This window comes from Mesoplodon densirostris, chromosome 19 (assembly GCF_025265405.1).
Source record: "Mesoplodon densirostris isolate mMesDen1 chromosome 19, mMesDen1 primary haplotype, whole genome shotgun sequence".
Taxonomy (NCBI): Eukaryota; Metazoa; Chordata; class Mammalia; order Artiodactyla; family Ziphiidae; genus Mesoplodon; species Mesoplodon densirostris.
Window position 1 is genome coordinate 46,384,490 of NC_082679.1, and position 22,750 is coordinate 46,407,239.

Here is a 22,750-nt window from a genome sequence, read left to right on the forward strand (position 1 = left end):
ATCCTCTTTTCTTTGGATAGCTATGGGAGCCCAGAGCGTGATACAAAGCCCCTGCCTTTTTCTTGCTCCTGTCCTCCAGGGTGTGGCCAGCTTTCCTCACCCAACCTGTGGTGGGGTCACTGTCTTCATTGCTAGATTTCATTATCAACTTTACCCACCCTAGTCTTATGTCACCAATCAGTGTACCCAAGAAAAGTATGAAGTATAATTATTGTCTTCTGAATAGCCCATATTTTAAACACTTCTACATTGTAAAAAAAGGTATTTCTGGGCTTCCCTGGTAGCGCAGTGATTGAGAGTCCGCCTGCCGATGCAGGGGACACAGGTTCATGCCCCGGTCCAGGAAGATCCCACATGCTGCGGAGCGGCTAGGCCCGTGAGCCATGGCCGCTGAGCCTGCGTGTCCGGAGCCTGTGCTCTGCAACGGGAGAGGCCACAACAGCGAGAGCATGCGTACTGAAAAAAAAAAAAAAAAAAAAAAAAAAGGTATTTCCCCATACAGTCCGAGAAACTGAGTTCTGGTCAAGCTGATGTTTTTTCCAATAGAAAGCAATTTAGAAAAAAGAGCATAATAAACATATTTAACTAGAACTCTACTGAAGGGATGATTCCAAGACTACCAGCAATATCTTTACATTTATAAGTAAAAGGTATCAGCTTCAGAATGTTCCCTTCAAATTCTGGTGATGACTGATCAGATTCTGCCATGTGTTTGGAGAACTCCAAGGCACAAATACCGCATAATGTTTATTGTATATACATCCTTACAAATACCACATTTTGTGAAACAAAGTGTAAGTGTTTGACTTCTTCCTAATATTCAGTGATTTTTTTTAAAAAAAAGCATTCACCATCAAAGCATCTTTTTCTTTCCCAATTTTAATTCTATACAATTTTGTTTATCTCAGGGAACGGTTTGGGGGCTTTACAGAAAAATAATAGTCAAGTCACAAACCCATCTCTCACTGTGTCAGAAGCAGCTACTTAAGTCAATAAGGTATTTAGTCAAAGGGAGAAAGAAAAAGATGATGAGTAAGGATGACATTTAAGGGGAAACCAGAAGTGCTTTTGCACATGGCAAGACTCAGCTGTAGTTTTACCCCATCTGGGAGAACATATCTTTCTCTCTGTCAAAGATGAGGCCAACAAGAGGGTCTGTGTCTAAGGCAAAAGGGAGTGGGTGTTAGTCAGGAGAAGACTCTTGGGCTCTCAAGTCAGACTGAGGAGGGTCATAGCCACTTACTGGCTGAGCAACCCCAGGCAAGTTGCTTACCCATCTGTAAATTGGGGATAATGAGAGTTTGTTGTGAGAATCAAATGAGATCACATATGAACACCTTGGCACCGTACGTGACAGACAGTAAGTGCTCAAGATATGTGAGCTACGATAGAAATGTTATGTACAAAGAAAGCATTACTTCCAAGGGACAGTTCAGAAGAGCACTTCCTTGCAAGTAAGGACCACAGTAAACTATAATGTCCAATAGTCTGGCGAGGAGATGGAATTCTGACAGGGAGTCAACAATTGGCTAGGGAGACCGAGTCTGCATTTGTTTTGTTACTGTTATCATTATTAGTGTGCATTCGTCCAAATTCTCAATGATCTAGACCGCAGTTAGTTAATTTTTAATTTTATAAGTTTACACTCCGCTTGAGTCCTTGTTCACATTTTTTGATATCTTGGTTTACACAATCCTCAGATCCTATGCTTCCTGCAAAGCTGAAAACCACTGTACCTGCCCCAGTGTGGGCAGACCTCTCACTCAGCCTACAGAACCCAATTGGAACTGACTTCCAACCCTCACCAGCCCTGCACCATGTGCCCCCTCCGGTGTTACTCACCAGGTGCCCAAATAACAGACATTAGTGCCTTTCCAAGAGGCAAGTCCCGTTCCACAACAGGGCCCCTTGCTCAACAGTCTCAACAGGAAGAACACCTGAAGTTCACAGAAAAGTTTACTATCTTGAAGGCAGATATCAGGAATCTACACTTTGATGCATTCCCACTACACCTCATCTGATGCTTTCAGATTCATTGTGCCATTTAATCCTCAGATGAGCCCAATGAATCCCAATCATTATCCCCATATTAAAAATTAGCCTGTTGGGGGAATTCCCTGGTGGTCCAGTGGTTAAGACTCTGCACTTCCACTGCAGGGGGCACAGATTCATTCACTGGTCAGGGAACTAAGATCCTAGCCTGTTGGCACAGAGGGGTGATAAAACATGCCCCAGGTCATACATCTAGGAATTGGCAGGCCAATTATTTGTCCCATACCATTTTGACCCTCCATTACCCATTCCACAGAAAATGCCAAAGATGGATGCTGCACTTCCGACCTTGGGGGATAGATCATTTCCTCCTTATTTGGTTGTCCCTGATGGGAGGCAACAGTGAGTTGAGTTCTGGCTCCACTCCTTGGCAGATATTCAATCATAGTCAATTTAATGAACTTCTCTAAGCCTCTGTCACATCTTCTTAAAATGGGGATCCTAGCCACACTGACTTTGGAGGGTGTTTGTGAGGGTTAAATGAGGTAATAACAGGGGAAACGCTGGGCATGCTGAGGAGCTCCACGTAGACCCATTATGATCAGACAGCAGGGCTCTTCACTGTGTTTGGGCAAGTGCACCGGGCAAGCTGACACTACCAAGTCATGCCACCAAGACGTAAAAACTTAAAATGTTCAGATTAGTTACCTGGGCCATATGGAGGTTAAAGGACCCCGGGGTTTTACTCATCCTCCAACACTGGTGCCACTGACTCAGTGAGTACCTTCTCTTTCATTATCACTGTGCTACCAAAGCCCAGGCTCTGCTTATCCACAGGAGTGTGCCCCCTCCCACTCATCCTCATCCTTTATTTAGCACATGAAAAACAGATTGGGCCAGCATTTGAAGAACCCAGTATCAATGTCCAAAAAAGAAGGACACAGATAGCCTATAGATGTCAGGGCAGACTCAATTCTGGCCATGTTTTAGGAAAGAGAGAAAGGCACTTTCACTCCAGAACATCAGGCTAGCTCCTCAGATGGGTTCCTTCTTCTTGGGATGTGGGACCCTAAAGAATAAATATGATCCAACTTCCAAAGTATCAGTTCTACTGATTTGCAGATTTGGAAGTAGAATTAAATCAGTAAAGTGTTCATCTAAATTTCTATTTTTATATTAAAACAAATGTATTATGGAATAGAATGCAGAATTTACATTAATTTAAAATACAAAACTTCAATAAGATCATATTTATGGAGGGTCAATATGGGTGAGGCCCCTAGACCTCTAGGTTTTTTTCTTGCCCATTTTCTCATGACCTTTAAAAAGTCTGATGGAAAAGTTGTCAGCTTTTTTTTTTTAAGAGTGTTCTTTAATGAAGTTAAACCCATTTCTGCTGACGATCCTATCTAGAACCTTATAATCACATAAACTCATGTCTCTGGAAGATATAAGAATTATGCTGCTGAGAGTTCCTCTTAATATTAATCAAAGGGAACATTTTTTTTGATTTTTTTTTAAATAGATCTTTACTGGAGCATAATTGTTTCACAATACTGTGTTAGTTTCTGTTGCACAACAAAGCAAATCAGCCATATGCATACACATGTCCCCATATCCCCTCCCTCTTTAGCCTCCCTCCCATCCTCCCTATCCCACCCGTCTAGGTCATCGCAAAGCACGGAATCTCCCTGTGCTATGCGGCTGCTTCCCACTAGCTATCTATTTTACATTTGGTAGTGTATATATGTCGATGCCACTCTCACTTCGCCCCCCTCCCACCCCAAGTCCTCAAGTCCATTCTCTATGTCTACATCTTTATTCCTGCCCTGCAACCAGGTTCATCAGAACCTTTTGGGTTTTTTTTAGATTCCATATATATGTGTTAGCATACGGTATTTATTTTTCTATTTCTGACTTACTTCACTCTGTATGACAGTCTCTAGGTCCATCCACATCTCTACAAATGACCCAATTTCGTTCCTTTTTATGGCTGAGTAATATTCCATTGTATATATGTACCACCGTCTTTATCCATTCGTCTGTTGATGGGCATTTAGGTTGCTTCCATGTCCTTGCTACTGTAAATAGTGCTGCAGTGAATATTGTGGTGCATGTCTCTTTCTGAATTATGGTTTTCTCAGGGTATATGCCCAGTAGTGGGATTGCTGGGTCATATGGTAGTTCTATTTTTAGTTTTTTAAGGAATCTCCATACTGTTCTCCATAGTGGCTGTATCAATTTACATTCCCACCAACAGTGTAGGAGGGTTCCTCAAAGGGAAAGTTTTTAAAAGGCATCCATCCTTAGATGGGTAACTGACCAATTTAAATATTTTATGAAATTACATTTTCATGTAAAGTTGACAATTTTCAATTCTGTATTGCAGGATCTTATCAACAGTTTCATTACTGCTGTGTTCCTTTTCATAGTTGCCATCTTGGCGATGCAAGAAAAGGAAAGAAGTCATTTATTCTATGTTGGAGGGGTAAGTAGAGGCCTTCATGACTCCATTTAAGATCAGTATTTCAAGACTCTTTGAAAAAGGGAAACTGGCAGACTATCATTATTTCATTTATAGAACACCATCCCCACCACCACCCTTTCTCTTTCTTGCGCTGACTTCTTCAGAAGATTTGAAGTTGCACAAACTCTAAGCTCATTCTCCAAATAGGTACGAAAACAAATCTACAGACCTCTTTTTTTTTTTTTTTTTTTTTTTTTTTTTTTGCGGTACGCGGGCCTCTCACTGTTGTGGCCTCTCCCGTTGCGGAGCACAGGCTCCGGACGCGCAGGCTCAGCGGTCATGGCTCACGGGCCCAGCCGCTCCGCGGCATGTGGGATCCTCCGGGACCAGGGCACAAACCCGTGTCCCCTGCATCGGCAGGCGGACTCTCAACCACTGCGCCACCAGGGAAGCCCTACAGAACCTCTTTTGAAAATCATACACACTATTTTTTTAAATGTTGCAACAAGATGTTCTTATCTATAAGTAGGACTTTGACTTTTCTGGACTAGAAAATTATACTTTAAATCACAAGAAAAAAATGATTGTAGAAAAGAAAAAGTGCATTGTCAAAAGTGAGTGACTCTGCCTGTTGAGGAAGGAAAAGAAGTTCCCACACCAGGCTAGGCATGTTCTGTTTTAATCTTTATAACTCATTTTTACAGATATGGGAACTGAGGTTAAATATCTTACCCTGGCTCACAAGGCTGGGACAAATCCTCATCATATGAAGACCACAAGAAATGGCAGATTAAATGCTTGGAAGATAGGGGGTGGGGAATGGGGTGGTGAGACTTTGATTCAAGAAGTTAAGCTATGGGAACAGAAATTAATCCAGAAAAAAAAAAAGTTAAATTCTTTGAATTCACTCTATGATCAGTGAATATTTGTCGACCCCATTGGACTGCACCAGGCCTGAGCTCAGTGTTGGAGATAGAGTCCCTTCCCCCTTAGGGAGCTCACAGATTAGCTAGAGCAAGACCTACCTAGGAAAAGTTCATGAAGGCAGCCAGGGATTAAGTGACCGTAAAGAGAAACATATGAGGTAGACAGGAGCTGGGGAGCACTTCGAATCTAGGGTGTTGTAGCCCGCTGACCCCCATCTGCTAACTCAGCCAACAAGCCTTCTCCTACCTGCCAGGAGCTCCCACATCCTGGTCTCCATCAATCCTTACCTGGATGGCAGGGGCCCCCACCACCCTCCACTGGTCTCCCTGCCGCCAGCCTGGTTCGCTTTCCATTCATCTTGCGACAAGTGGGCTTTCTGGAACCTCCCCTCCCCTCTTGATGAAGTCCCAGATCCTGCACCCCCCCAGCCTCAACTCTGCCCCCACCCTCACCGGCTCCAGACGTCTCAGCCACACCAGATTCCTTGGAGACCCCAGTCCAGTACCTGGAGTTCTTCTCCTCCCAGTTGGTCCCCTTGGAAACTCCTTCCTGCCTTTTCAAACATAGCCCAAGGGTCCTTTCCACTGAGGGGCCTTCTCGGGACCCACTGCCACCCGGAGCCTCCTAGGATCAGTGCCCTACTCCCGTCCTGGTGCCTCAGGCCTTAGGCAAGGTCGTCACTGGCAGAAAAGCCCATTTCCAAAAACGCTTTATCTGGGAATGCCAGAATGGGCTGCAGCAGCCAACTGGGCAGACACCAGGAAGGTAGTGAGGGTCAGAGGGGGACAGGAGGCCGCACGCCCGCCGCCCGGATAGAGAGGACAGGCTGTTGCGGAGCTGCAGAATAACCCCGCCTTTCCTTCCCGCATATGGTCTTGTGGCTGACAGTCCCTATGTCTCACAGCGGCAATCCTGTGTCTCATCGATGCGACTGTGGTCACCAAGACGATGAGGAATACCATGAAATAAGCCCTGGGAATCGAAACCAAAACCAGTGCCTCCCCTGCTCAGGAACCCATCCCACCCACAAGGGTACCCCCAAGGGGAAGCCCAAGGGCACCTACAAGGGCAACCATGAAGCAACGCGGCCTGTCGGAGCCACCCTCGGAAGCACCCTCGCGGGCACCCCCTCGGCCACCCTCTCGGGCACCTTCGCAAGCACCATCGTCTTCTCCCTCCCGCCGCTGAGCTCGCACGCTGTCACCCATTTCAGCCCACATGTGATCATAAAATCAGGGCTGCTAAACACGGAACACTTCTGCTTGCTCGTGCTCCCTTGTGTAAAAGTCGCGTTACATTTCAGGCGAGTGCCAATGCGCCCGCGGGGCTCTGGGCGCGCCTGCCCCAGGAGGCCACAGTTTCAGCCAACCCGACCCGAAGGCGGGAGCAGCGGCTACAGCCCCCGGCAGCCCCCAGAGGCCTCGCGTGGGGAGTGCTCCGCGTGGGGAGTGCTCCGCGTGGAGGCGGGACCACCACCGGAGCCGGCGTGGTGGAGCCGGCACCGCGGAGACCCGAGGTGCTTGCTGCCGGGCGCGGTGGGGCGGCTGGGCGGAGGGGACTCGCTTGCGGAGACTAGGCGCGCGCCGAGAGGGCGCTAAGCGCTGGCCTTCGCTCGTCCTTCCCGGCCGTTGGCTGAGCGCGGCCTCTAAGCAGGTCGGTGGGCATCCGGCTCGCTCAAAGGCCAGGCCTGGCCGGGGACCGCAAAAATTGAGCAGGCCGTGAGAAGCTGACAACTCCACGGCAAGATGGCTGACAAAGGCAAAAAGGGCAGACCCGGGCCCGCACCAGCCCCAGCCCCAGCTCCGGCCGCCGCAGCCGCAGCCGCGCCGGGGGCGGCCCCTCCTCCGGGCGACAAGCCTGAGGAAAAGACAGAGGAGAAGAAAAAGTCCGTGCAGCCCATGGATGAAGTGGGAGCGAGGAAGGGGTGTCGCCGTTACATGTGGGAATTCAAGGACAGCAATAGAGAGTTCTGGGTTATGGGGTACGCTGAGGTCAAGCTCATTAGCTTGGTAAGTGGGCCCGTATCCCTGGATGGGGCGGGGGTGGGGAGGGAGTGCCCAAAGACGGGAAGAGGGAGGAGCGGGCTCCCCGAGGCCTCCTCTGGCCCGAGCCCTCTGCCATGGCTCAAAGGGCATGTCTCCCGGCAGGGCTGCCTAATAGGTTCGCTGATCATGTTCACGGGGACCACTGTGCACCCCCTCCTGACACTCATCATCACCATGGAGTTGTCCATCTTCATCTTCTTCATCATTATCTACACCTTCGCCATCCAGAGATACACGCCCTTCATCCTGTGGCCCATTTCTGTAAGTGAGGGGCGGTGGGGAGTGCCTGAGCCTGGTGTGCGTTCACGCGTGTATCTTGGCACCTGGAAAGTGGCTGAACAGAGAGATACGCCTCATCTCCCTTATTTGTGCGCCGGGCACGGGCTCAGACCTTCCAGTGGGACCAGAGCAGGGGCAGCTGAAGTTAGGTAGAAAAGGCCTCCAGAAAGCCCAGCTTGGGGGTGGAGAGCCTCTTTCCTACCTGGCGGTCAAAGGAAGGAGTCTTTGCCTTCCTGAGGCTTTGCTCTCCTTGGGAGCAGGGGAGGTGTAGCAACCAGCGGTTCCTTCCAACCCCTGTGCCAGCTCACACTTGACTGGAAAGACCACTCTGATGGTACCCCATCCCCAGAATTCAAAGAAAAAAATCAGTAATATAAAATGAGAATTAAAAAAAAAATCACATCTAAAGCAGCCTCAGCTCTCCAGTGACTATCCCTGCAAGGGATATTAAGCCCAGAAGGGTGTTCAGCACAAAGCAGTCATCCACTGGAATGGGACTCAGCTGGGCAAGTTACCAACCACTCCCAGACTCTGTTTCCTCATCTGTAACATGAAGACAGTAATAATCTTGTGTGAGATTGTTCCTTAGGAGTAAAAGTAAAGCCCTTGATGCTGTGCCTGAAGACTCATGGACTTGAATCCCTGCCCATTACCTCTGTAATCAGAAAGCTTACCTACCTAACTCCCAACTAACCCAGAGTCCCTTGTTCATTGCACATTCACAGCATGTCTCCAGAGCCCTATGCTCACTGTTTCACTCACTTTATACATGAAATGGGTTCAGAATGGCCAAGCAACTTGCCCCCAGGTAACTCAGGTAGTAAGTGGCAGAAAAAGGATTCAAACCCAGCTTTATCAGTAGAGTCTTGAGTCCCTAACTACACTCTGTCCTGCCTACTTATTAAAAGTTATTAGGGTCCAGGGATCCATAGGTCTCAGTGGGGTAGATGAGGACTCCCAGTATCAGGAGAAAGGAAAAGAGGGCCATATAAGACTCTTGGGAGACGGATAAGCAGAGGACAAAGTAAAGGGACAGGCAGAGGACACATTCCCAGCCAAAGTGCTTGAGAAGATACTTTTAGTTCCAGCAAGATGAAAAATCATTGAACCCTGAAAATCCTCCTGCTGTACTTACCTAAAACTACTAGGGGAAATGTAAACACTATTGCTTTAACTGAATGGCTGAGCTGGCAAAAAAAAGAAGGGGAAAAAGAAACACAGAGGTGCCAGAAATGGAAAACAGGAGCAGTGACAAATCAGCTGCTCAGTGTGGGTGGAAATGACCCACGAGATATTATACCAGGAACCTAGAATATGGATTCTCATATACTCTCAAGTTAGGAGATGAGGCCTTGGTCCCAAGCAAAGTGGGGATTTAGAACTGAGAATCCTGCATAAGGCCAGTACCCTGCAAAGACTGCACCCTAAGGGAAAAGACAGAGAAGATACCTTTCACCTACACAGAGGAACAAGAAAGCATGTTCATCTCTGCCCGAGTTTTGAGTGGGGAAAAGCAAAAAAGACCACCTTGAGAAATATGAACCTTGAGTCTACACTTTGTACAGATTTAAGTTTTTCCTACCTTCAGCCTAGAAACCTTCATGCAGCTTAGAAAATGTAGTGCCTGGGAACTGGCATAAAAATCGATCCCAATTTGATGGTATTCTGAAGAAATCCATGGGACTCCTGAAAAACAAATGCAAAATCATAATCAAAGCATAAAGAGATGCTCACAGGACAGATATGGGTGGCGGGGGTGGGGTACAAAATTGAACTCATAGTTCAAAACTATAAAACACCTGATTTTTAAATCCCCATGACTAAGAATCAAGAACCAGCAAAAATAAGAAATGGGAGGATTAGAACCCTGAGAATATGAGATAATAAAAGACCTGTCTGAAAATAATTTAAAATACACTTAAATTATAAAGACATAAATAAAAGCCCTAAGAAAAGAATAAGACATTATTAGGATGGAATAGACAGATTTTTTTAAGTAAAAGATATAATGTCTAGAATTGAACATATAATTATTGAAATAAAAATGTCAATAAATGGGTTAAAAAGCATATCAGACAAAAGCTGGGGAAGTAATGAGCTGAAGGATGTGGGGAAATTACCCAGATTATAGTACTGACAGATAAAGAGAAAATATGAAAGAGAGAAGTTGAAGCACAGAATATGGAATAAGAAAGTTCATCATAAGCCTGATAGGAGTTCCAGAAGAAGACACTCAAGATAATAGAGAAGAAATATTCAAAGTGATAGTGACTGAGAACCCACCAGATTTAATAAGAGTGACATCACTAAAAATGGCAGAGTAGGGAACTCCAAATCTCTGTCCTTCCACTAAAGCAATGATTAGGTTCTCAAAAACTGTCAGAGTCAACTTTTTCAGAACTCTGGAATCTAATTCAAAACAAAACAAAACAGGAGAATGCTCAATGAAGAAAGAGGCTCTTGAATTTTGGTAAGAGAATGTTGTAGCATTTTACTTAACCTGCCTGCCATCCCTTAATCCCCAGCTGGTCAGTGTCCATGAAGACAGCCCACATTCCTGGCCACATTCCTTGCTGATGGCAGACGGAACAATAAAAACCTTGTTCCCGGACTTCCCTGGTGGCGCAGTGGTTGAGAGTCTGCCAGCCGATGCAGGGGACACGGGTTTGTGCCCCGGTCCGGGAAGATCCCGCATGCCGCGGAGCAGCTAGGCCCATGAGCCATGGCCGCTGAGCCTGCACGTCAGGAGCCTGTGCTCCGCAACGGGAGAGGCCACAACAGTGAGAGGCCCATGTACCGCAAAAAAAAAAAAAAGAATGTTACCAGAGACATGGAAGGACACTACATAATGATCAAAGGATCAATCCAAGAAGATGCTATTACAATTATAAATATATATGCACCCAACATAGGAGCACCTCAATACATAAGGCAACTGCTACAGCTATAAAAGAGGAAATTGACAGTAACACAATATTAGTGGGGGACTTTAACACCTCACTTACACCAATGGACAGGTCATCCAAACAGAAAATTAATAAGGAAACACAAGCTTTAAATGACACAATAGACCAGATAGATTTAATTGACATTTATAGGACGTTCCATGCAAAAACAGCAGATTACACTTTCTTCTCAAGTGCGCACAGAACATTCTCCAGGATAGATCACATCTTGGGTCACAAATCAAGCCTCAGTAAATTTAAGAAAATTGAAATCATATCAAGCATCTTTTCTGACCACACTGCTATGAGATTAGAAACTAATTACAGGGAAAAAAACGTAAAAAACACAAACACATGGAGGCTAAACAATACATTACTAAATAACCAAGCGATCACTGAAGAAATCAAAGAGGAAATCAGAAAATACCTAGAGACAAATGACAATGAAAATACGACGATCCAAAACCTATGGGATTCAGCAAAAGCAGTTCTAAGAGGGAAGTTTATAGCAATACAATCCTACCTCAAGAAACAACAAACATCTCAAACAATCTAACCATACACCTAAAGGAACTAGAGAAAGAAGAACAAACAAAACCCAAAGTTGCTAGAAGGAAAGAAATCATAAAGATCAGAGCAGAAATAAATAGAAACAAAGAAAACAATAGCAGAGATCAATAAAACTAAAAGCTGGTTCTTTGAGAAGATAAACAAAATTGATAAACCATTAGCCAGACTCATCAAGAAAAAGAGGGAGGGCTTCCCTGGTGGCGCAGTGGTTGAGAATCCGCCTGCTGATGCAGGGGACACGGGTTCGTGCCCCGGTCCGGGAAGATCCCACGTGCCGCGGAGCGGCTGGGCCCGTGAGCCATGGCCGCTGAGCCTGCGCGTCCGGAGCCTGTGCTCCGCAACGGGAGAGACCACAACAGTGAGAGGCCCGTGTACCACAAAAAAAAAAAAAAAAAAGAAAAAGAGGGAGAGGACTCAAATCAATAAAATTGGAAGTGAAAAAGGAGAAGTTACAATAGACACCACAGAAATACAAAGCATCCTAAAAGACTAGTACAAGCAACTCTATGCCAATAAAATGGACAACCTGAAAGAAATGGACAAATTCTTAGAAAGGTATAACCTTCCAAGACTGAACCAGGAAGAAATAGAACATATGAACAGACCAATCACAAGTAATGAAACTGAAACTGTGATTAAAAATCTTCCAACAAACAAAAGTCCAGGACCAGATGGCTTCACAGGTGAATTCTATCAAACATTTAGAGACGAGCTAACACCCATCCTTCTCAAACTCTTCCAAAAAACTGCAGAGGAAGGAACACCCCCAAACTCATTCTATGAGGCCACCATCACCCTGATACCAAAACCAAAGACACTACAAGAAAAGAAAATTACAGACCAATATCACTCATGAATATAGATGCAAAAATCCTCAACAAAATACTAACAAACGGAATCCAGCAACACATTAAAAGGATCATACAACCATGATCAAGTGGGATTTATCCCAGGGATGCAAGGGTTCTTCAATATATGCAAATCAATCAATGTGATACACCATATTAACAAGTTGAAGAATAGAAACCATATGATCATCTCAATAGATGTAGAAAAGGCTTTTGACAAAATTCAACACCCATTTATGATAAAAACTCTCCAGAAAGCGGGCACAGAGGGAACCTACCTCAATATAATAAAGGCCATATATGACAAACCCACAGCAAACATCATTCTCAATGGTGAAAAACTGAAAGCATTTCCTCTAACATCAGGAACAAGACAAGGATGTCCACTCTCACCACTATTATTCAACATAGTTTTGGAAGTCCTAGCCATGACGATCAGAGACTAAAAAGAAATAAAAGGAATACAAATTGGAAAAGAAGAAGTAAAACTGTCACTGTTTGCAGATGACATGACACAGACATATACATAGACATTCTCTATGTATAGACATAGGGAATCTTAAAGATGCCACCAGAAAACTACTATAGCTAATCAATGATTTGGTAAAGTTGCAGGATACAAAATTAATGCACAGAAATCTCTTGCATTCCTATACACTAATGATGAAAAATCTCAAAGAGAAATTAAGGAAACACTCCCATTTACCACTGCAACAAAAAGAATAAAATACCTAGGAATAAACCTACCTAGGGAGACAAAAGACCTGAATGCAGAAAACTATAAGACACTGATGAAAGAAATTAAAGATGATACAAACAGATGGAGAGATATACCATGTTCTTGGATTGGAAGAATCAACATTGTGAAAATGACTCTACTACCCAAAGCAATCTACAGATTCAATGCAATCCCTATCAAACTACCACTGGCATTTTTCACAGAACTAGAACAAAAAATTTCAAAATTTGTTTGGAAAAACAAAAGACCCCGAATAGCCAAAGCAATCTTGAGAACAAAAAACGGAGCTGGAGGAATCAGGCTCCCTGACTTCAGACTATACTACAAAGCTACAGTAATCAAGACAGTGTGGTACTGGCACAAAAACAGAAAGATAGGGGCTTCCCTGGTGGCGCAGTGGTTGAGAGTCCGCCTGCCGATGCAGGGGACACGGGTTCGTGCCCCGATCCCGGAAGATCCCACATGCCGCGGAGCGGCTGGGCCCGCGAGCCATGGCTGCGGAGCCTGTGTGTCCGGAGCCTGTGCTCCGCAACGGGAGAGGCCACAGCAGTGAGAGGCCCGCGTACAGCAAAAAAAAAAAAAAAAAAAAAAAAAAAACAGAAAGATAGATCAATGGAACAGGATAGAAAGCCCAGAGATAAACCCACGCACATATGGTCAACTTATCTTTGATAAAGAAGGCAGGAATGTACAGTGGAGAAAGGACAGCCTCTTCAATAAGTGGTGCTGGGAAAACTGGACAGGGAAATGGAAAAGTATGAGATTAGATCATTCCCTAACACCATACACAAAAATAAGCTCAAAATGGATTAAAGACCTAAATGTAAGGCCAGAAACTATAAAACTCTTAGAGGAAAACATAGGCAGAACACTCTATGACATAAATCACAGCAAGATCCTTTTGGACCCACCTCCTAGAGAAATGGAAATAAAAACAAAGATAAACAAATGGGACCTAATGAAACTTCAAAGCTTTTGCACAGCAAAGGAAACTATAAACAAGACCAAAAGACAACCCTCAGAATGGGAGAAAGTATTTGCAAATGAAGCAACTGACAAAGGATTAATCTCCAAAATTTATAAGCAGCTCATGCAGCTCAATAGCAAAAAAACAAACAACCCAATCCAAAAATGGGCAGAAGACTTAAATAGGCATTACTCCAAAGAAGATATACAGACTGCCAACAAACACATGAAAGAATGCTCAACATCATTAATCATTAGAGAAATGCAAATCAAAACTACAATGAGATATCATCTCACACCAGTCAGAATGGCCATCATCAAGAAATCTAGAAACAATAAATGCTGGAGAGGGTGTGGAGAAAAGGGAACACTCTTGCACTGCTGCTGGGAATGTGAATTGGTACAGCCACTATGGAGAACAGTATGGAGGTTCCTTAAAAAACTACAAATAGAACTACCATATGACCCAGCAATCCCACTACTAGGCATATACCCTGAGAAAACCATAATTCAAAAAGAGACATGTACCAAAATGTTCATTGCAGCTCTATTCACAATAGCCCGGAGGTGGAAACAACCTAAGTGTCCATCATCGGATGAATGGATAAAGAAGATGTGGCACATATATACAATGGAATATTACTCAGCCATAAAAAGAAACGAAACTGAGCTATTTGTAATGAGGGGATAGACCTAGAGTCTGTCATACAGAGTGAAGTAAGTCAGAAAGAGAAAGACAAATACCGTATGCTAACACATATATATGGAATTTAAGAAAAAAAATGTCATGAAGAACCTAGGGGTAAAACAGGAATAAAGACACAGACCTACTTGAGAATGGACTTGAGGATATGGGGAGGGGGAGGGGTAAGCTGTGACAAAGTGAAAGAGAGGCATGGACATATATACAGTACCAAACGTAAGGTAGATAGATAGTGGGAAGCAGTCGCATAGCACAGGGAGATCAGCTCGGTGCTTTGTGACCGCCTGGAGGGGTGGGATAAGGAGGGTGGGAGGGAGGGAGACGCAAGAGGGAAGGGATGTGGGAACAGGTGTATATGTATGACTGATTCACTTTGTTATAAAGCAGAAACTAATAAAAAAAAAGATATAGGCATTTTTAGGGGATAAAAAAAAGCAATGTCAAAGAGTTAAAATTAATAAAACAGGAAACAAAGATTCATAGTGATAACTAATAAAACCAAAATCTAATTCTTTGAAAAGACTAATAAAGTAGATAAACCATAAGAAAAAAAGAGAACAAAGAAAAATATTAGTATAAAGAAGAGGTTTTAAAGATCACAGGGAAAATATGAACTTTTATGCCAATAAATTATAATATGATAATTTCCCAGAAAAACATATGATGTACAAAAATTGACTCAAAAAGAAATAGAAAAACAGGGTATAAAATAATTCATCCATGTTTTCATCTGGCACTTGTTTCATTTTTCACATTTAAATCTTTTGATTTATTTGGAGTCATTTTGGTATATGGTGTGAACCATGGCTCCAGCTTTGTATCCTGATGGCTCTCCAGCTGTTCCACCCTATCACTCAGTTTATTCATTTACTGAATAGTACAACTTTCCCCCACTGATTTGAAATGGCATTTTTGTCAAATGCTAATATCCCATACGTGGGACTTCCTTGGCAGTCCAGTGGTTAAGAATCCACGTTTCCACTGCAGGGGGCACCGGTTTGATCCCTGGTTAGAGAACTAAAATCCCCCGTGCCACGTCGTGTAGCCAAAAACAAAATAAAAGAATAAAATCCCATATGCAGTTCATTTCTAGATTCATATTCAGTTCCACTTATCTCTCCCTTTTTTCTCTTAAAAAAGGGGGGGCGGTTATAATATGTTGTACCATCTGGTAAAGCTTTGGTCTTAAAACCAGACATGATAAGGAAAGTAAACTATAGGCCTAAATTATTTGAATACAGCCAGAAAAATTCTCAATAAAATACTAGCAAACTAAATCAAGCAATATATAAGCAAGCAATGCATCAGGATCAAGCAGGGCATCTTCAAGGAATGTAAAGGTGGTTTCGTCTCAAAATTCTGTTAACGTAATTCACTATCTTTTATTTAAAGGAGAAAACCATTTAATCATCTCATAAGCTGCAGGAAAACTATTTAGTAATATTCAATTCTAATTTTTGGAAGACTCTTGGCAAACTAGGAAAAAAGGGAACCTCCTTAATTTAATAACAGAAAACTACCCAAACCTAAAATGAACATTGCATTTCATGGTAAAATGTTTCCTTGGAGATGCCTATTATCCCCACTTCTATTTGACATTGTGCTAAAGATCTTAGTACAATGTGAGAAGAAAAACAAAGGGTATATGGATTGGGAAGGAGAAAAAAAACTAGCATTACTCACTGATAATATGATTCTCTACACAGAAAATACAAGAATCTACAGTCAAACTACTAGAACTGATTGAGTTCCACAAGGTTACAAAAAACAAAAATAGTGTTCCTGAATACCAGCAACAAATAATGAGAAAATATGGCTAAATATGGCTTTTCAAAGAAACCATTTAAAACAGCAACAGAAACTACAGGTGTCTGAGAATACACCCATTCAAAGATTGTAAAACTTTACATAGAGATTATGACATTTTGTTAATGGACATAAAAGAAAAATCTAAGTAAGAGAAGAAATATACCACATTCACAGATGTGAAGAGCTACTATCATAAAGATGTCAATTTCATTCCAAAGCAATCTCCACATTAAATGAAATTTTATAACAGAGGTTGTTTGTGGAACTTTGCAAGGTGATTCTAAAATTCTTATGGGGCTTCCCTGGTGGCGCAGTGGTTGAGAATCTGCCTGCCAACGCAGGGGACACGGGTTCGAGCCCTGGTCTGGGAAGATCCCACATGCTGCGGAGCAACTGGACCCGTGAGCCACAACTACTGAGCCTGCGCGTCTGGAGCCTGTGCTCCGCAACGAGAGGCCGCGACAGTGAGAGGCCCGCGCACCGCGATGAAGAGTGGACCCCACTCGCCACAACTAGAGAAAGCCCTCGCACAGAAACGAAGACCCAACACAGCAGTAAATAAATAAATAAATAAATATTTAAAATAAATAAATAAATAAAATTCTTATGGAAGAATGAAAAGAATTATAAGGATGGACTCACCCAACGAGATACTGGAATTACTATAAAGCTTTCATACTAGCTCAGGGGTTGACAAAGACTAATGGAATTGTAATGGACTGAATGTTTGCGTACCCCCAAAATTCATATGCTGAAATCTTAATCCCCAGTGTGGCTATACTTGCATATGGGGCCTCCAGAGTGGTAATTAAGATTAAATGAGATCCTACGGGTCTGATAGGATTAATGTCCCTATAAAAAAAGACAACAGAGACCTCCCTCCCCCTTCCTCTCCCCTATCTCTCCCCCTCCCTCCTCTCCATGGAGAGGCCATATGAGAAAATGGTGAGAAGGCAGCCAGGCAAACCAGGAAGAGAGTCCTCACCAGAAACTGAATTTGCTGGCACCTTGATCATGGACTTCTGGCTTCCAGAACTGTGGGAAAATAAATGTCTGTTGTTTAAGCCACCCAGTCTGTGGCATTTTGTTATGGCAGCCTGAGCAGACTAATATAGGAATAAAAAAGAGAACCCAGAAATAGACCTGCATACATATGGCAACTTGGCATATGACAGAGGTGGCATAACACAGCTGAATGGAGTATTTAATAAATGTTCTTGGGACCATGAGAAAGAGAGAGAAATAGAAACTATGCATACCATTAAAACTTTACAACAGAAGACATCATAAACAAAAATTTTAAAACAAGCCAATAGAAAAATGGGGTAAGGGATATGAATAGACAGGAAACCCAACTGCCTAAAACATGTTTTTTTGGGGTTTTTTTTTGTTTTTTTCTTTTTTGCGGTATGTGGGCCTCTCACTGTTGTGGCCTCTCCCGTTGCGGAGCACAGGCTCCGGATGCGCAGGCCCAGCGGCCATGGCTCACGGGCCCAGCCGCTCCGCGGCATATGGGATCCTCCCAGACCGGGGCACGAACCCGTATCCCCTGCATCGGCAGGCGGACTCTTAACCACTGCGCCACCAGGGAGGCCCTAAAACATGTTTTTAAAAATGCTTCATTAGTAACCAGCGATCAGAAAATTAACGCAACAATGAGGTACCATTTCGACTCTCCAGATGGGCAAAAATAAATGAGCGTGGTAATCCTGGGCTTTGGCAAGGACATGGGAAACAGGAGCCCCTATACATTTGCGGGCATGAGTGGACACTGGCACAAGCCCTTTAGAGAGAAACTTGGCAATACCTCAACAAGGAAAAGATGTGCTTGGGAGGCACAGACAAGAGTGTTCACTGCAGGCACAGTTGGCAATAATAATTTCCTAAAAGGGAGAAACACCCTAATGTCTCCAGTTTGGTTTATTCATACATCAGCTAAAATTAATGAATTCAATCTCATTAATCTCAATCTCATATATTTCTCAAAATGGGTAAATCTCAAAAAAAGTTTTTTTTAAGTTTAAAAAGTTTAAAAAGCACGTGCTATAAGATATATCTTTTTATTTAAATTTTGAAACACAAAATAGTATATATTGTTTATGAATATATAATGTGGAGGAAAATACTACTATGCACTTGGGAAGACTACCCATAGACTTGGAACACATGCAGAAGGCAGGGAAAGGGATGGAATGGTGAGACTGTAGCTCATTCTACAAAGTTTTTTTGTTTATGGTTTGTTTTTGTTTTTGTTTTTGTTTTGAGAGCCCTGAGGCAAATATTGCAAGACATTAACATCTGTTTAATCTCAGTGGGTCACGGCTGGTGGAGGTGGGAGTGGGGATGGGATGTTCTATTATTTTCTGTATGTTTGAAGTGTATTAAAATCCAAAACGAAGAGGAAAAGAAAAAGCTTGAGACAAAGTGGCCAGGGAAGTACACCCCCCAGAAAATGGCATCAGAGAAATCAAGGGGAAAGATGGGCGTCACCCAGCACTGCAGGGTCAGCTGGTGCCCATGGGATTAAGAGGATGCCCAAGCTCTGGGCCAGCATCACCCCAGGAGTGATGGGGGAGGAAGCCGGCTTGCTGTGGCCATGGTTTGGCCAACTTTGAGTTAAGTTTGGCTGTGCCAGGGAGTGACAGTGTGTGGTACTTGAGGGGAAGGCAGCATGGGAGGCAGCCCTTTTGCCCAGTCCGGGAACATCTGGACCTTGTCAGTATAGGGTAAGGGAAACAAATGTGGAGCCAGGGCAGGACTGTGGCCGCAAGGGATGGGAAGGAGGGTGGATGATGGAGGAAGTGATGTGGCCTTGCAAAGGCGGGTCGGAGGGTCAGGGGGGTCGGTGTCTAAGAAGTAAGGTGGGGGATGGGGTGAGCAGGGGGGGAAGAGGCAGCTGCCAGGCTCCCAGTGAAGGACCAGAGTCCAACAGAACCTCCTGCCAGCAACACAGCCCACCCTGGATTCAGAAAGAGGAGCTGGCCCTCAGAGTAGAAAGATGTTGTGAGGTGGTACCCAAGCAGGACATCAATTAGTTGGAGAGTCGTGCATTTATTTAAGTGGGCACTGGAAGGGGGGAATACATAGCCACCAAATGTGGGATTTCACAGACGGGATGGTAGCCGAGGCAGCCCATAAAGGCAGTTAAGCATCCTGGATTTTGTGTCTCAGCTCAAAGAGTCCAGCTGGTAGGCCACAGGTATGTCCACCTAGCCCAGTAAATATTCATCTTCCTATATATATTTTTTACATCAGGCAGAAGTTTGAAAACCATTCCCTTTGGAGAAAGCTAGGCCAGGTCTGGTGTTGACGGGGCCTCGGCTCTAAGGCCGACTCATCTCTCCCATGCTTTCAGGACCTTCTCAACGACCTGTTCTCCGGTACCTTCCTCGTGGGGGCCGCCGTCTTTGCCGTGAAAAGTCGGCAAACCATGCCAATCCACTATATTTATGGTGTGGTGAGTCTTTCATGTCGGGCTGTTTATTTGTTCAGAAATCACCTCATTTGGAGAATGGTTATTTCCCCCTAAGGAAAAGGGTCTCTTTCCACAATATCTTGGGATCCAAGCAAAGTTTAAAGGTAAAGTGGGTCAACGTTTCCGGGGGAGAAGCCATTGAAAGGAAGATGATGTCCAGGGAGCCCACCCAGCTAAGAGCTTCCCCCTAGAAGCTTGCCTGCCAGCCCCAGAGCGAAGGGCCCCGCCCAGGCGGGGTCCAAAGAGAGAAAGAAAATGCGGTGAGGTGACCGGCTGCAGGGATGGGGATCAGAATCGGGGAGCTGTGGCCAGGAGAGGGGCAAACCCAAAGTCTCTCTGGGGTCTGGCAGTTTGAGGGGTCAAGGGGAGGGGTTAAACAGCACCTACGGACAATCACAAGCCGGGAAGGAGCCGGGAAGGAACTGTGACAGCTTTGGAAGGAAAAGCACAAGTAACGAGGATTCTTTTGTTTCCCAGATCCTTATCGGTGTGGCTGCACTTTTTGCTTTAATAGATGTTTGTCTTCAAAAGAAACACTTCAAAGGCAAGAAGGTCAAAAGGCATGTGCTGATTCCTCCAGGAAAGGATAAAGAGGGCGAAAAGCCAACGGAAGGAGAAAAACCAGGGGAAGCAGGCAAGGGGAGGGCAGCGGTACAGCCGCCACCACCGCCGCCACCGCCGCCTGCCAAGGGCGGCAAGAAGTGAGGCCGAGGCGCCCGGGGTCGGAAGTGGCCGTGTATCTTACCGCAAAACATGTTTCCACTGTCTAACTTGTCTTTTCTCTAGAATGGTCTTCTTTTCCATTTCAACAACTCCACCTTTGCTTGGAAAAGAAATTTCTCCTTAAATGGATTTTAAAAGCTTAAAGTTGACGTAAACGTTATTTTGTTCATTCAACAAGAGTAGCCGAAGGTTTTGGCGCAGAGGGCGAGGCTGGAGCGGGGCCTCTGGAGGTGCTCGCAAGGGCACGGAGGGTTTGGGGGAACAGAAGCGTGGGTGATACCAGCTGTCAACACCGACCAGCCAAAGGGGCCAAAGGAAAACGAGAGACTGGAAAAGAAAAGGCTGCATTTTGTTCACACTGACATTTTCATGTTACATTTCTATACATTTCAAGAACAGGGAAAAACAGACATATCACTCTCCAGGGTCTCTGCACAGAGAGGAAATAGACAGCAAGAGGCATTGGCACAAAACAGTTAGAAACCTCTTGAGGTGGTCTTGCTCTCCTGGTGTCAAAATGTCAGGAAATCCAGACCAAGCAAAAAATAAGATTTTCAAGGTCAACATACAAAGAACCTGATTTCTTAGTACCTGAAAACATAACTAAAGCACAAGTGCCTGGAAGGAGATGAAGATGGCAGAGGAGGAGGACGCTGAGCTCACCTCCCCCTAGGAATACATCAAACCTTCATCTACAGGTGGAGCAATTCTCACTGAAAACAGGTTGGACACTGGCAAAAAGACTCTTACACAACCAAAGCTATAAAGACAGATCCATACAGAGTTGGGTAGAAGGGAAGAGAAGCGATCAGGTTGGGACCTATACCCCTGGGAGGGGACACAGAAGAGGAGAGGGGCATTACACAGGCTCAGAGATCCTCCCTGGGGAGTAAGCAGTTCAAACCACATATGGGAACACCCTACCTCTGGGCTCTGACACCAGGAGTCTCCTTAGCTGGTTTGAAAACTACTGAGACTAACAGGAAGGGTGTAAGAAACCTAGACTCGGCTCGTGAAGAGCATACATATGCTTCTTTACTCCCGAGAGCAAGACAGAGGAAGCAGATTGAAATTGCCCAGAGCTCTAGCCAGTTTCCCACAACTGCCCCTGCGTGTGCCCCAGTCCACGACGAGCGCCTGCTCCAGCCTCTCTTGCTTCAGCACTCCTCCCCTCTGGGGTGAAGGTGTCAATACTGGGATGGAGGAGAGTGTGCACTTAGAGGGAACCTGAACTTCAGGGCTTCTGCTCTAGTACCTTGGGACCCTCCCCGACCCCGTATAGGGCGGTGTCAGCCACTGAGCAGAGGAGAAGCACTGGCTCACACCAGGCTCTGGCTCTAGCTCCTTCATCTCCAGCCCCACCTCCGACCTCCCAGCCCCATCTCCAGCTGTGTGTGACAGCTGCCAGCACACCCTGGGGAAGACGTGACCCATGCTCATTTCAAATCCCGCTTTCCCACCAAAGCCACTGGGCACACGTAGTCTGTAGAGGGACGCTCCCACACAATGACACCCCTTCAAGACCAGAATAGGTAACGGTTTCACCTAATTTCATAGAGAGAAAGTTAAGCAAAATGAGAGACAGAGGAATTTGTTTCAAATGAAAGAGTAAGAAAAAAAAAGCCTGCTGTATAGCACAGGAAACTCTACTCAATACTCTGTAATGGCCTATATGGGAAAAGAATCTAAAAAAAGAAAAAGTGTATATATGTATATGTATAACTGATTCACTTTGCTGTACACCTGAAACTAACACAACACTGTAAATCAACTATACTCCAAAAATTTTTTTAAACTGAAAAAAACAACTAATGAAACAGGGATAATTTACCAGTTAAAGAGTTCAAAGCATTTGTAACAAGAATGCTAACTGAATCAGGGAAAGGAATAGATGAACACAGTGAGAATTTTAACAAGGAACTAGAAAATATAAAAAAGAACCAGTCAGGGACTTCCCTGGTGGTCCAGTGGGAAAGAATCTGCCTTCCAATGCAGGGGACACGGGTTTGATCCCTTGTCGGGTAACTAAGATCCCACATGCCACGGGGCAACTAAGCCCCTGCGCCACAACTACTGAGCTCGCACACCTCAATGAGAGAGCCGGCGTGCTGCAGACTACAGAGCCCACGCGCCCTGGAGCCCATGCACCACAACTGGAGAGAGAAAACCCGCACACCACAACTAGAGAGAAGCCTGAGCGCTGCAACAAAGAGACGGCGCACCGCAGCAAAAGATCCCTCATGCCTCAGTGAAGATCCCTCA

At 44.6% G+C, this 22,750-nt stretch overlaps 1 protein-coding gene across 1 annotated transcript; it reads left to right on the plus strand.

Moving 5' to 3' along the window:
* The first annotated feature begins 7,131 nt into the window (after positions 1 to 7,131).
* On the plus strand, positions 7,132 to 20,470 carry CMTM2 (CKLF like MARVEL transmembrane domain containing 2). The gene is made up of 4 exons (XM_060083165.1): positions 7,132 to 7,395; positions 7,534 to 7,692; positions 19,646 to 19,747; positions 20,243 to 20,470. The coding sequence occupies exons 1-4, from the start codon at positions 7,132 to 7,134 to the stop codon at positions 20,468 to 20,470; spliced, it is 753 nt and encodes a 250-aa protein (XP_059939148.1).
* The last annotated feature ends 2,280 nt before the right edge of the window (positions 20,471 to 22,750 follow it).

Excerpts from the sequence above, each read along its gene's own strand:
- CMTM2 (XM_060083165.1), top strand. The coding sequence starts at position 7,132 with ATGGCTGACAAAGGCAAAAAGGGCAGACCCGGGCCCGCACCAGCCCCA. Across the intron at positions 7,693-19,645 it reads TCATCCTGTGGCCCATTTCT|GACCTTCTCAACGACCTGTT; the intron begins GTAAGTGAGGGG and ends CCATGCTTTCAG. Across the intron at positions 19,748-20,242 it reads TCCACTATATTTATGGTGTG|ATCCTTATCGGTGTGGCTGC; the intron begins GTGAGTCTTTCA and ends TTTGTTTCCCAG.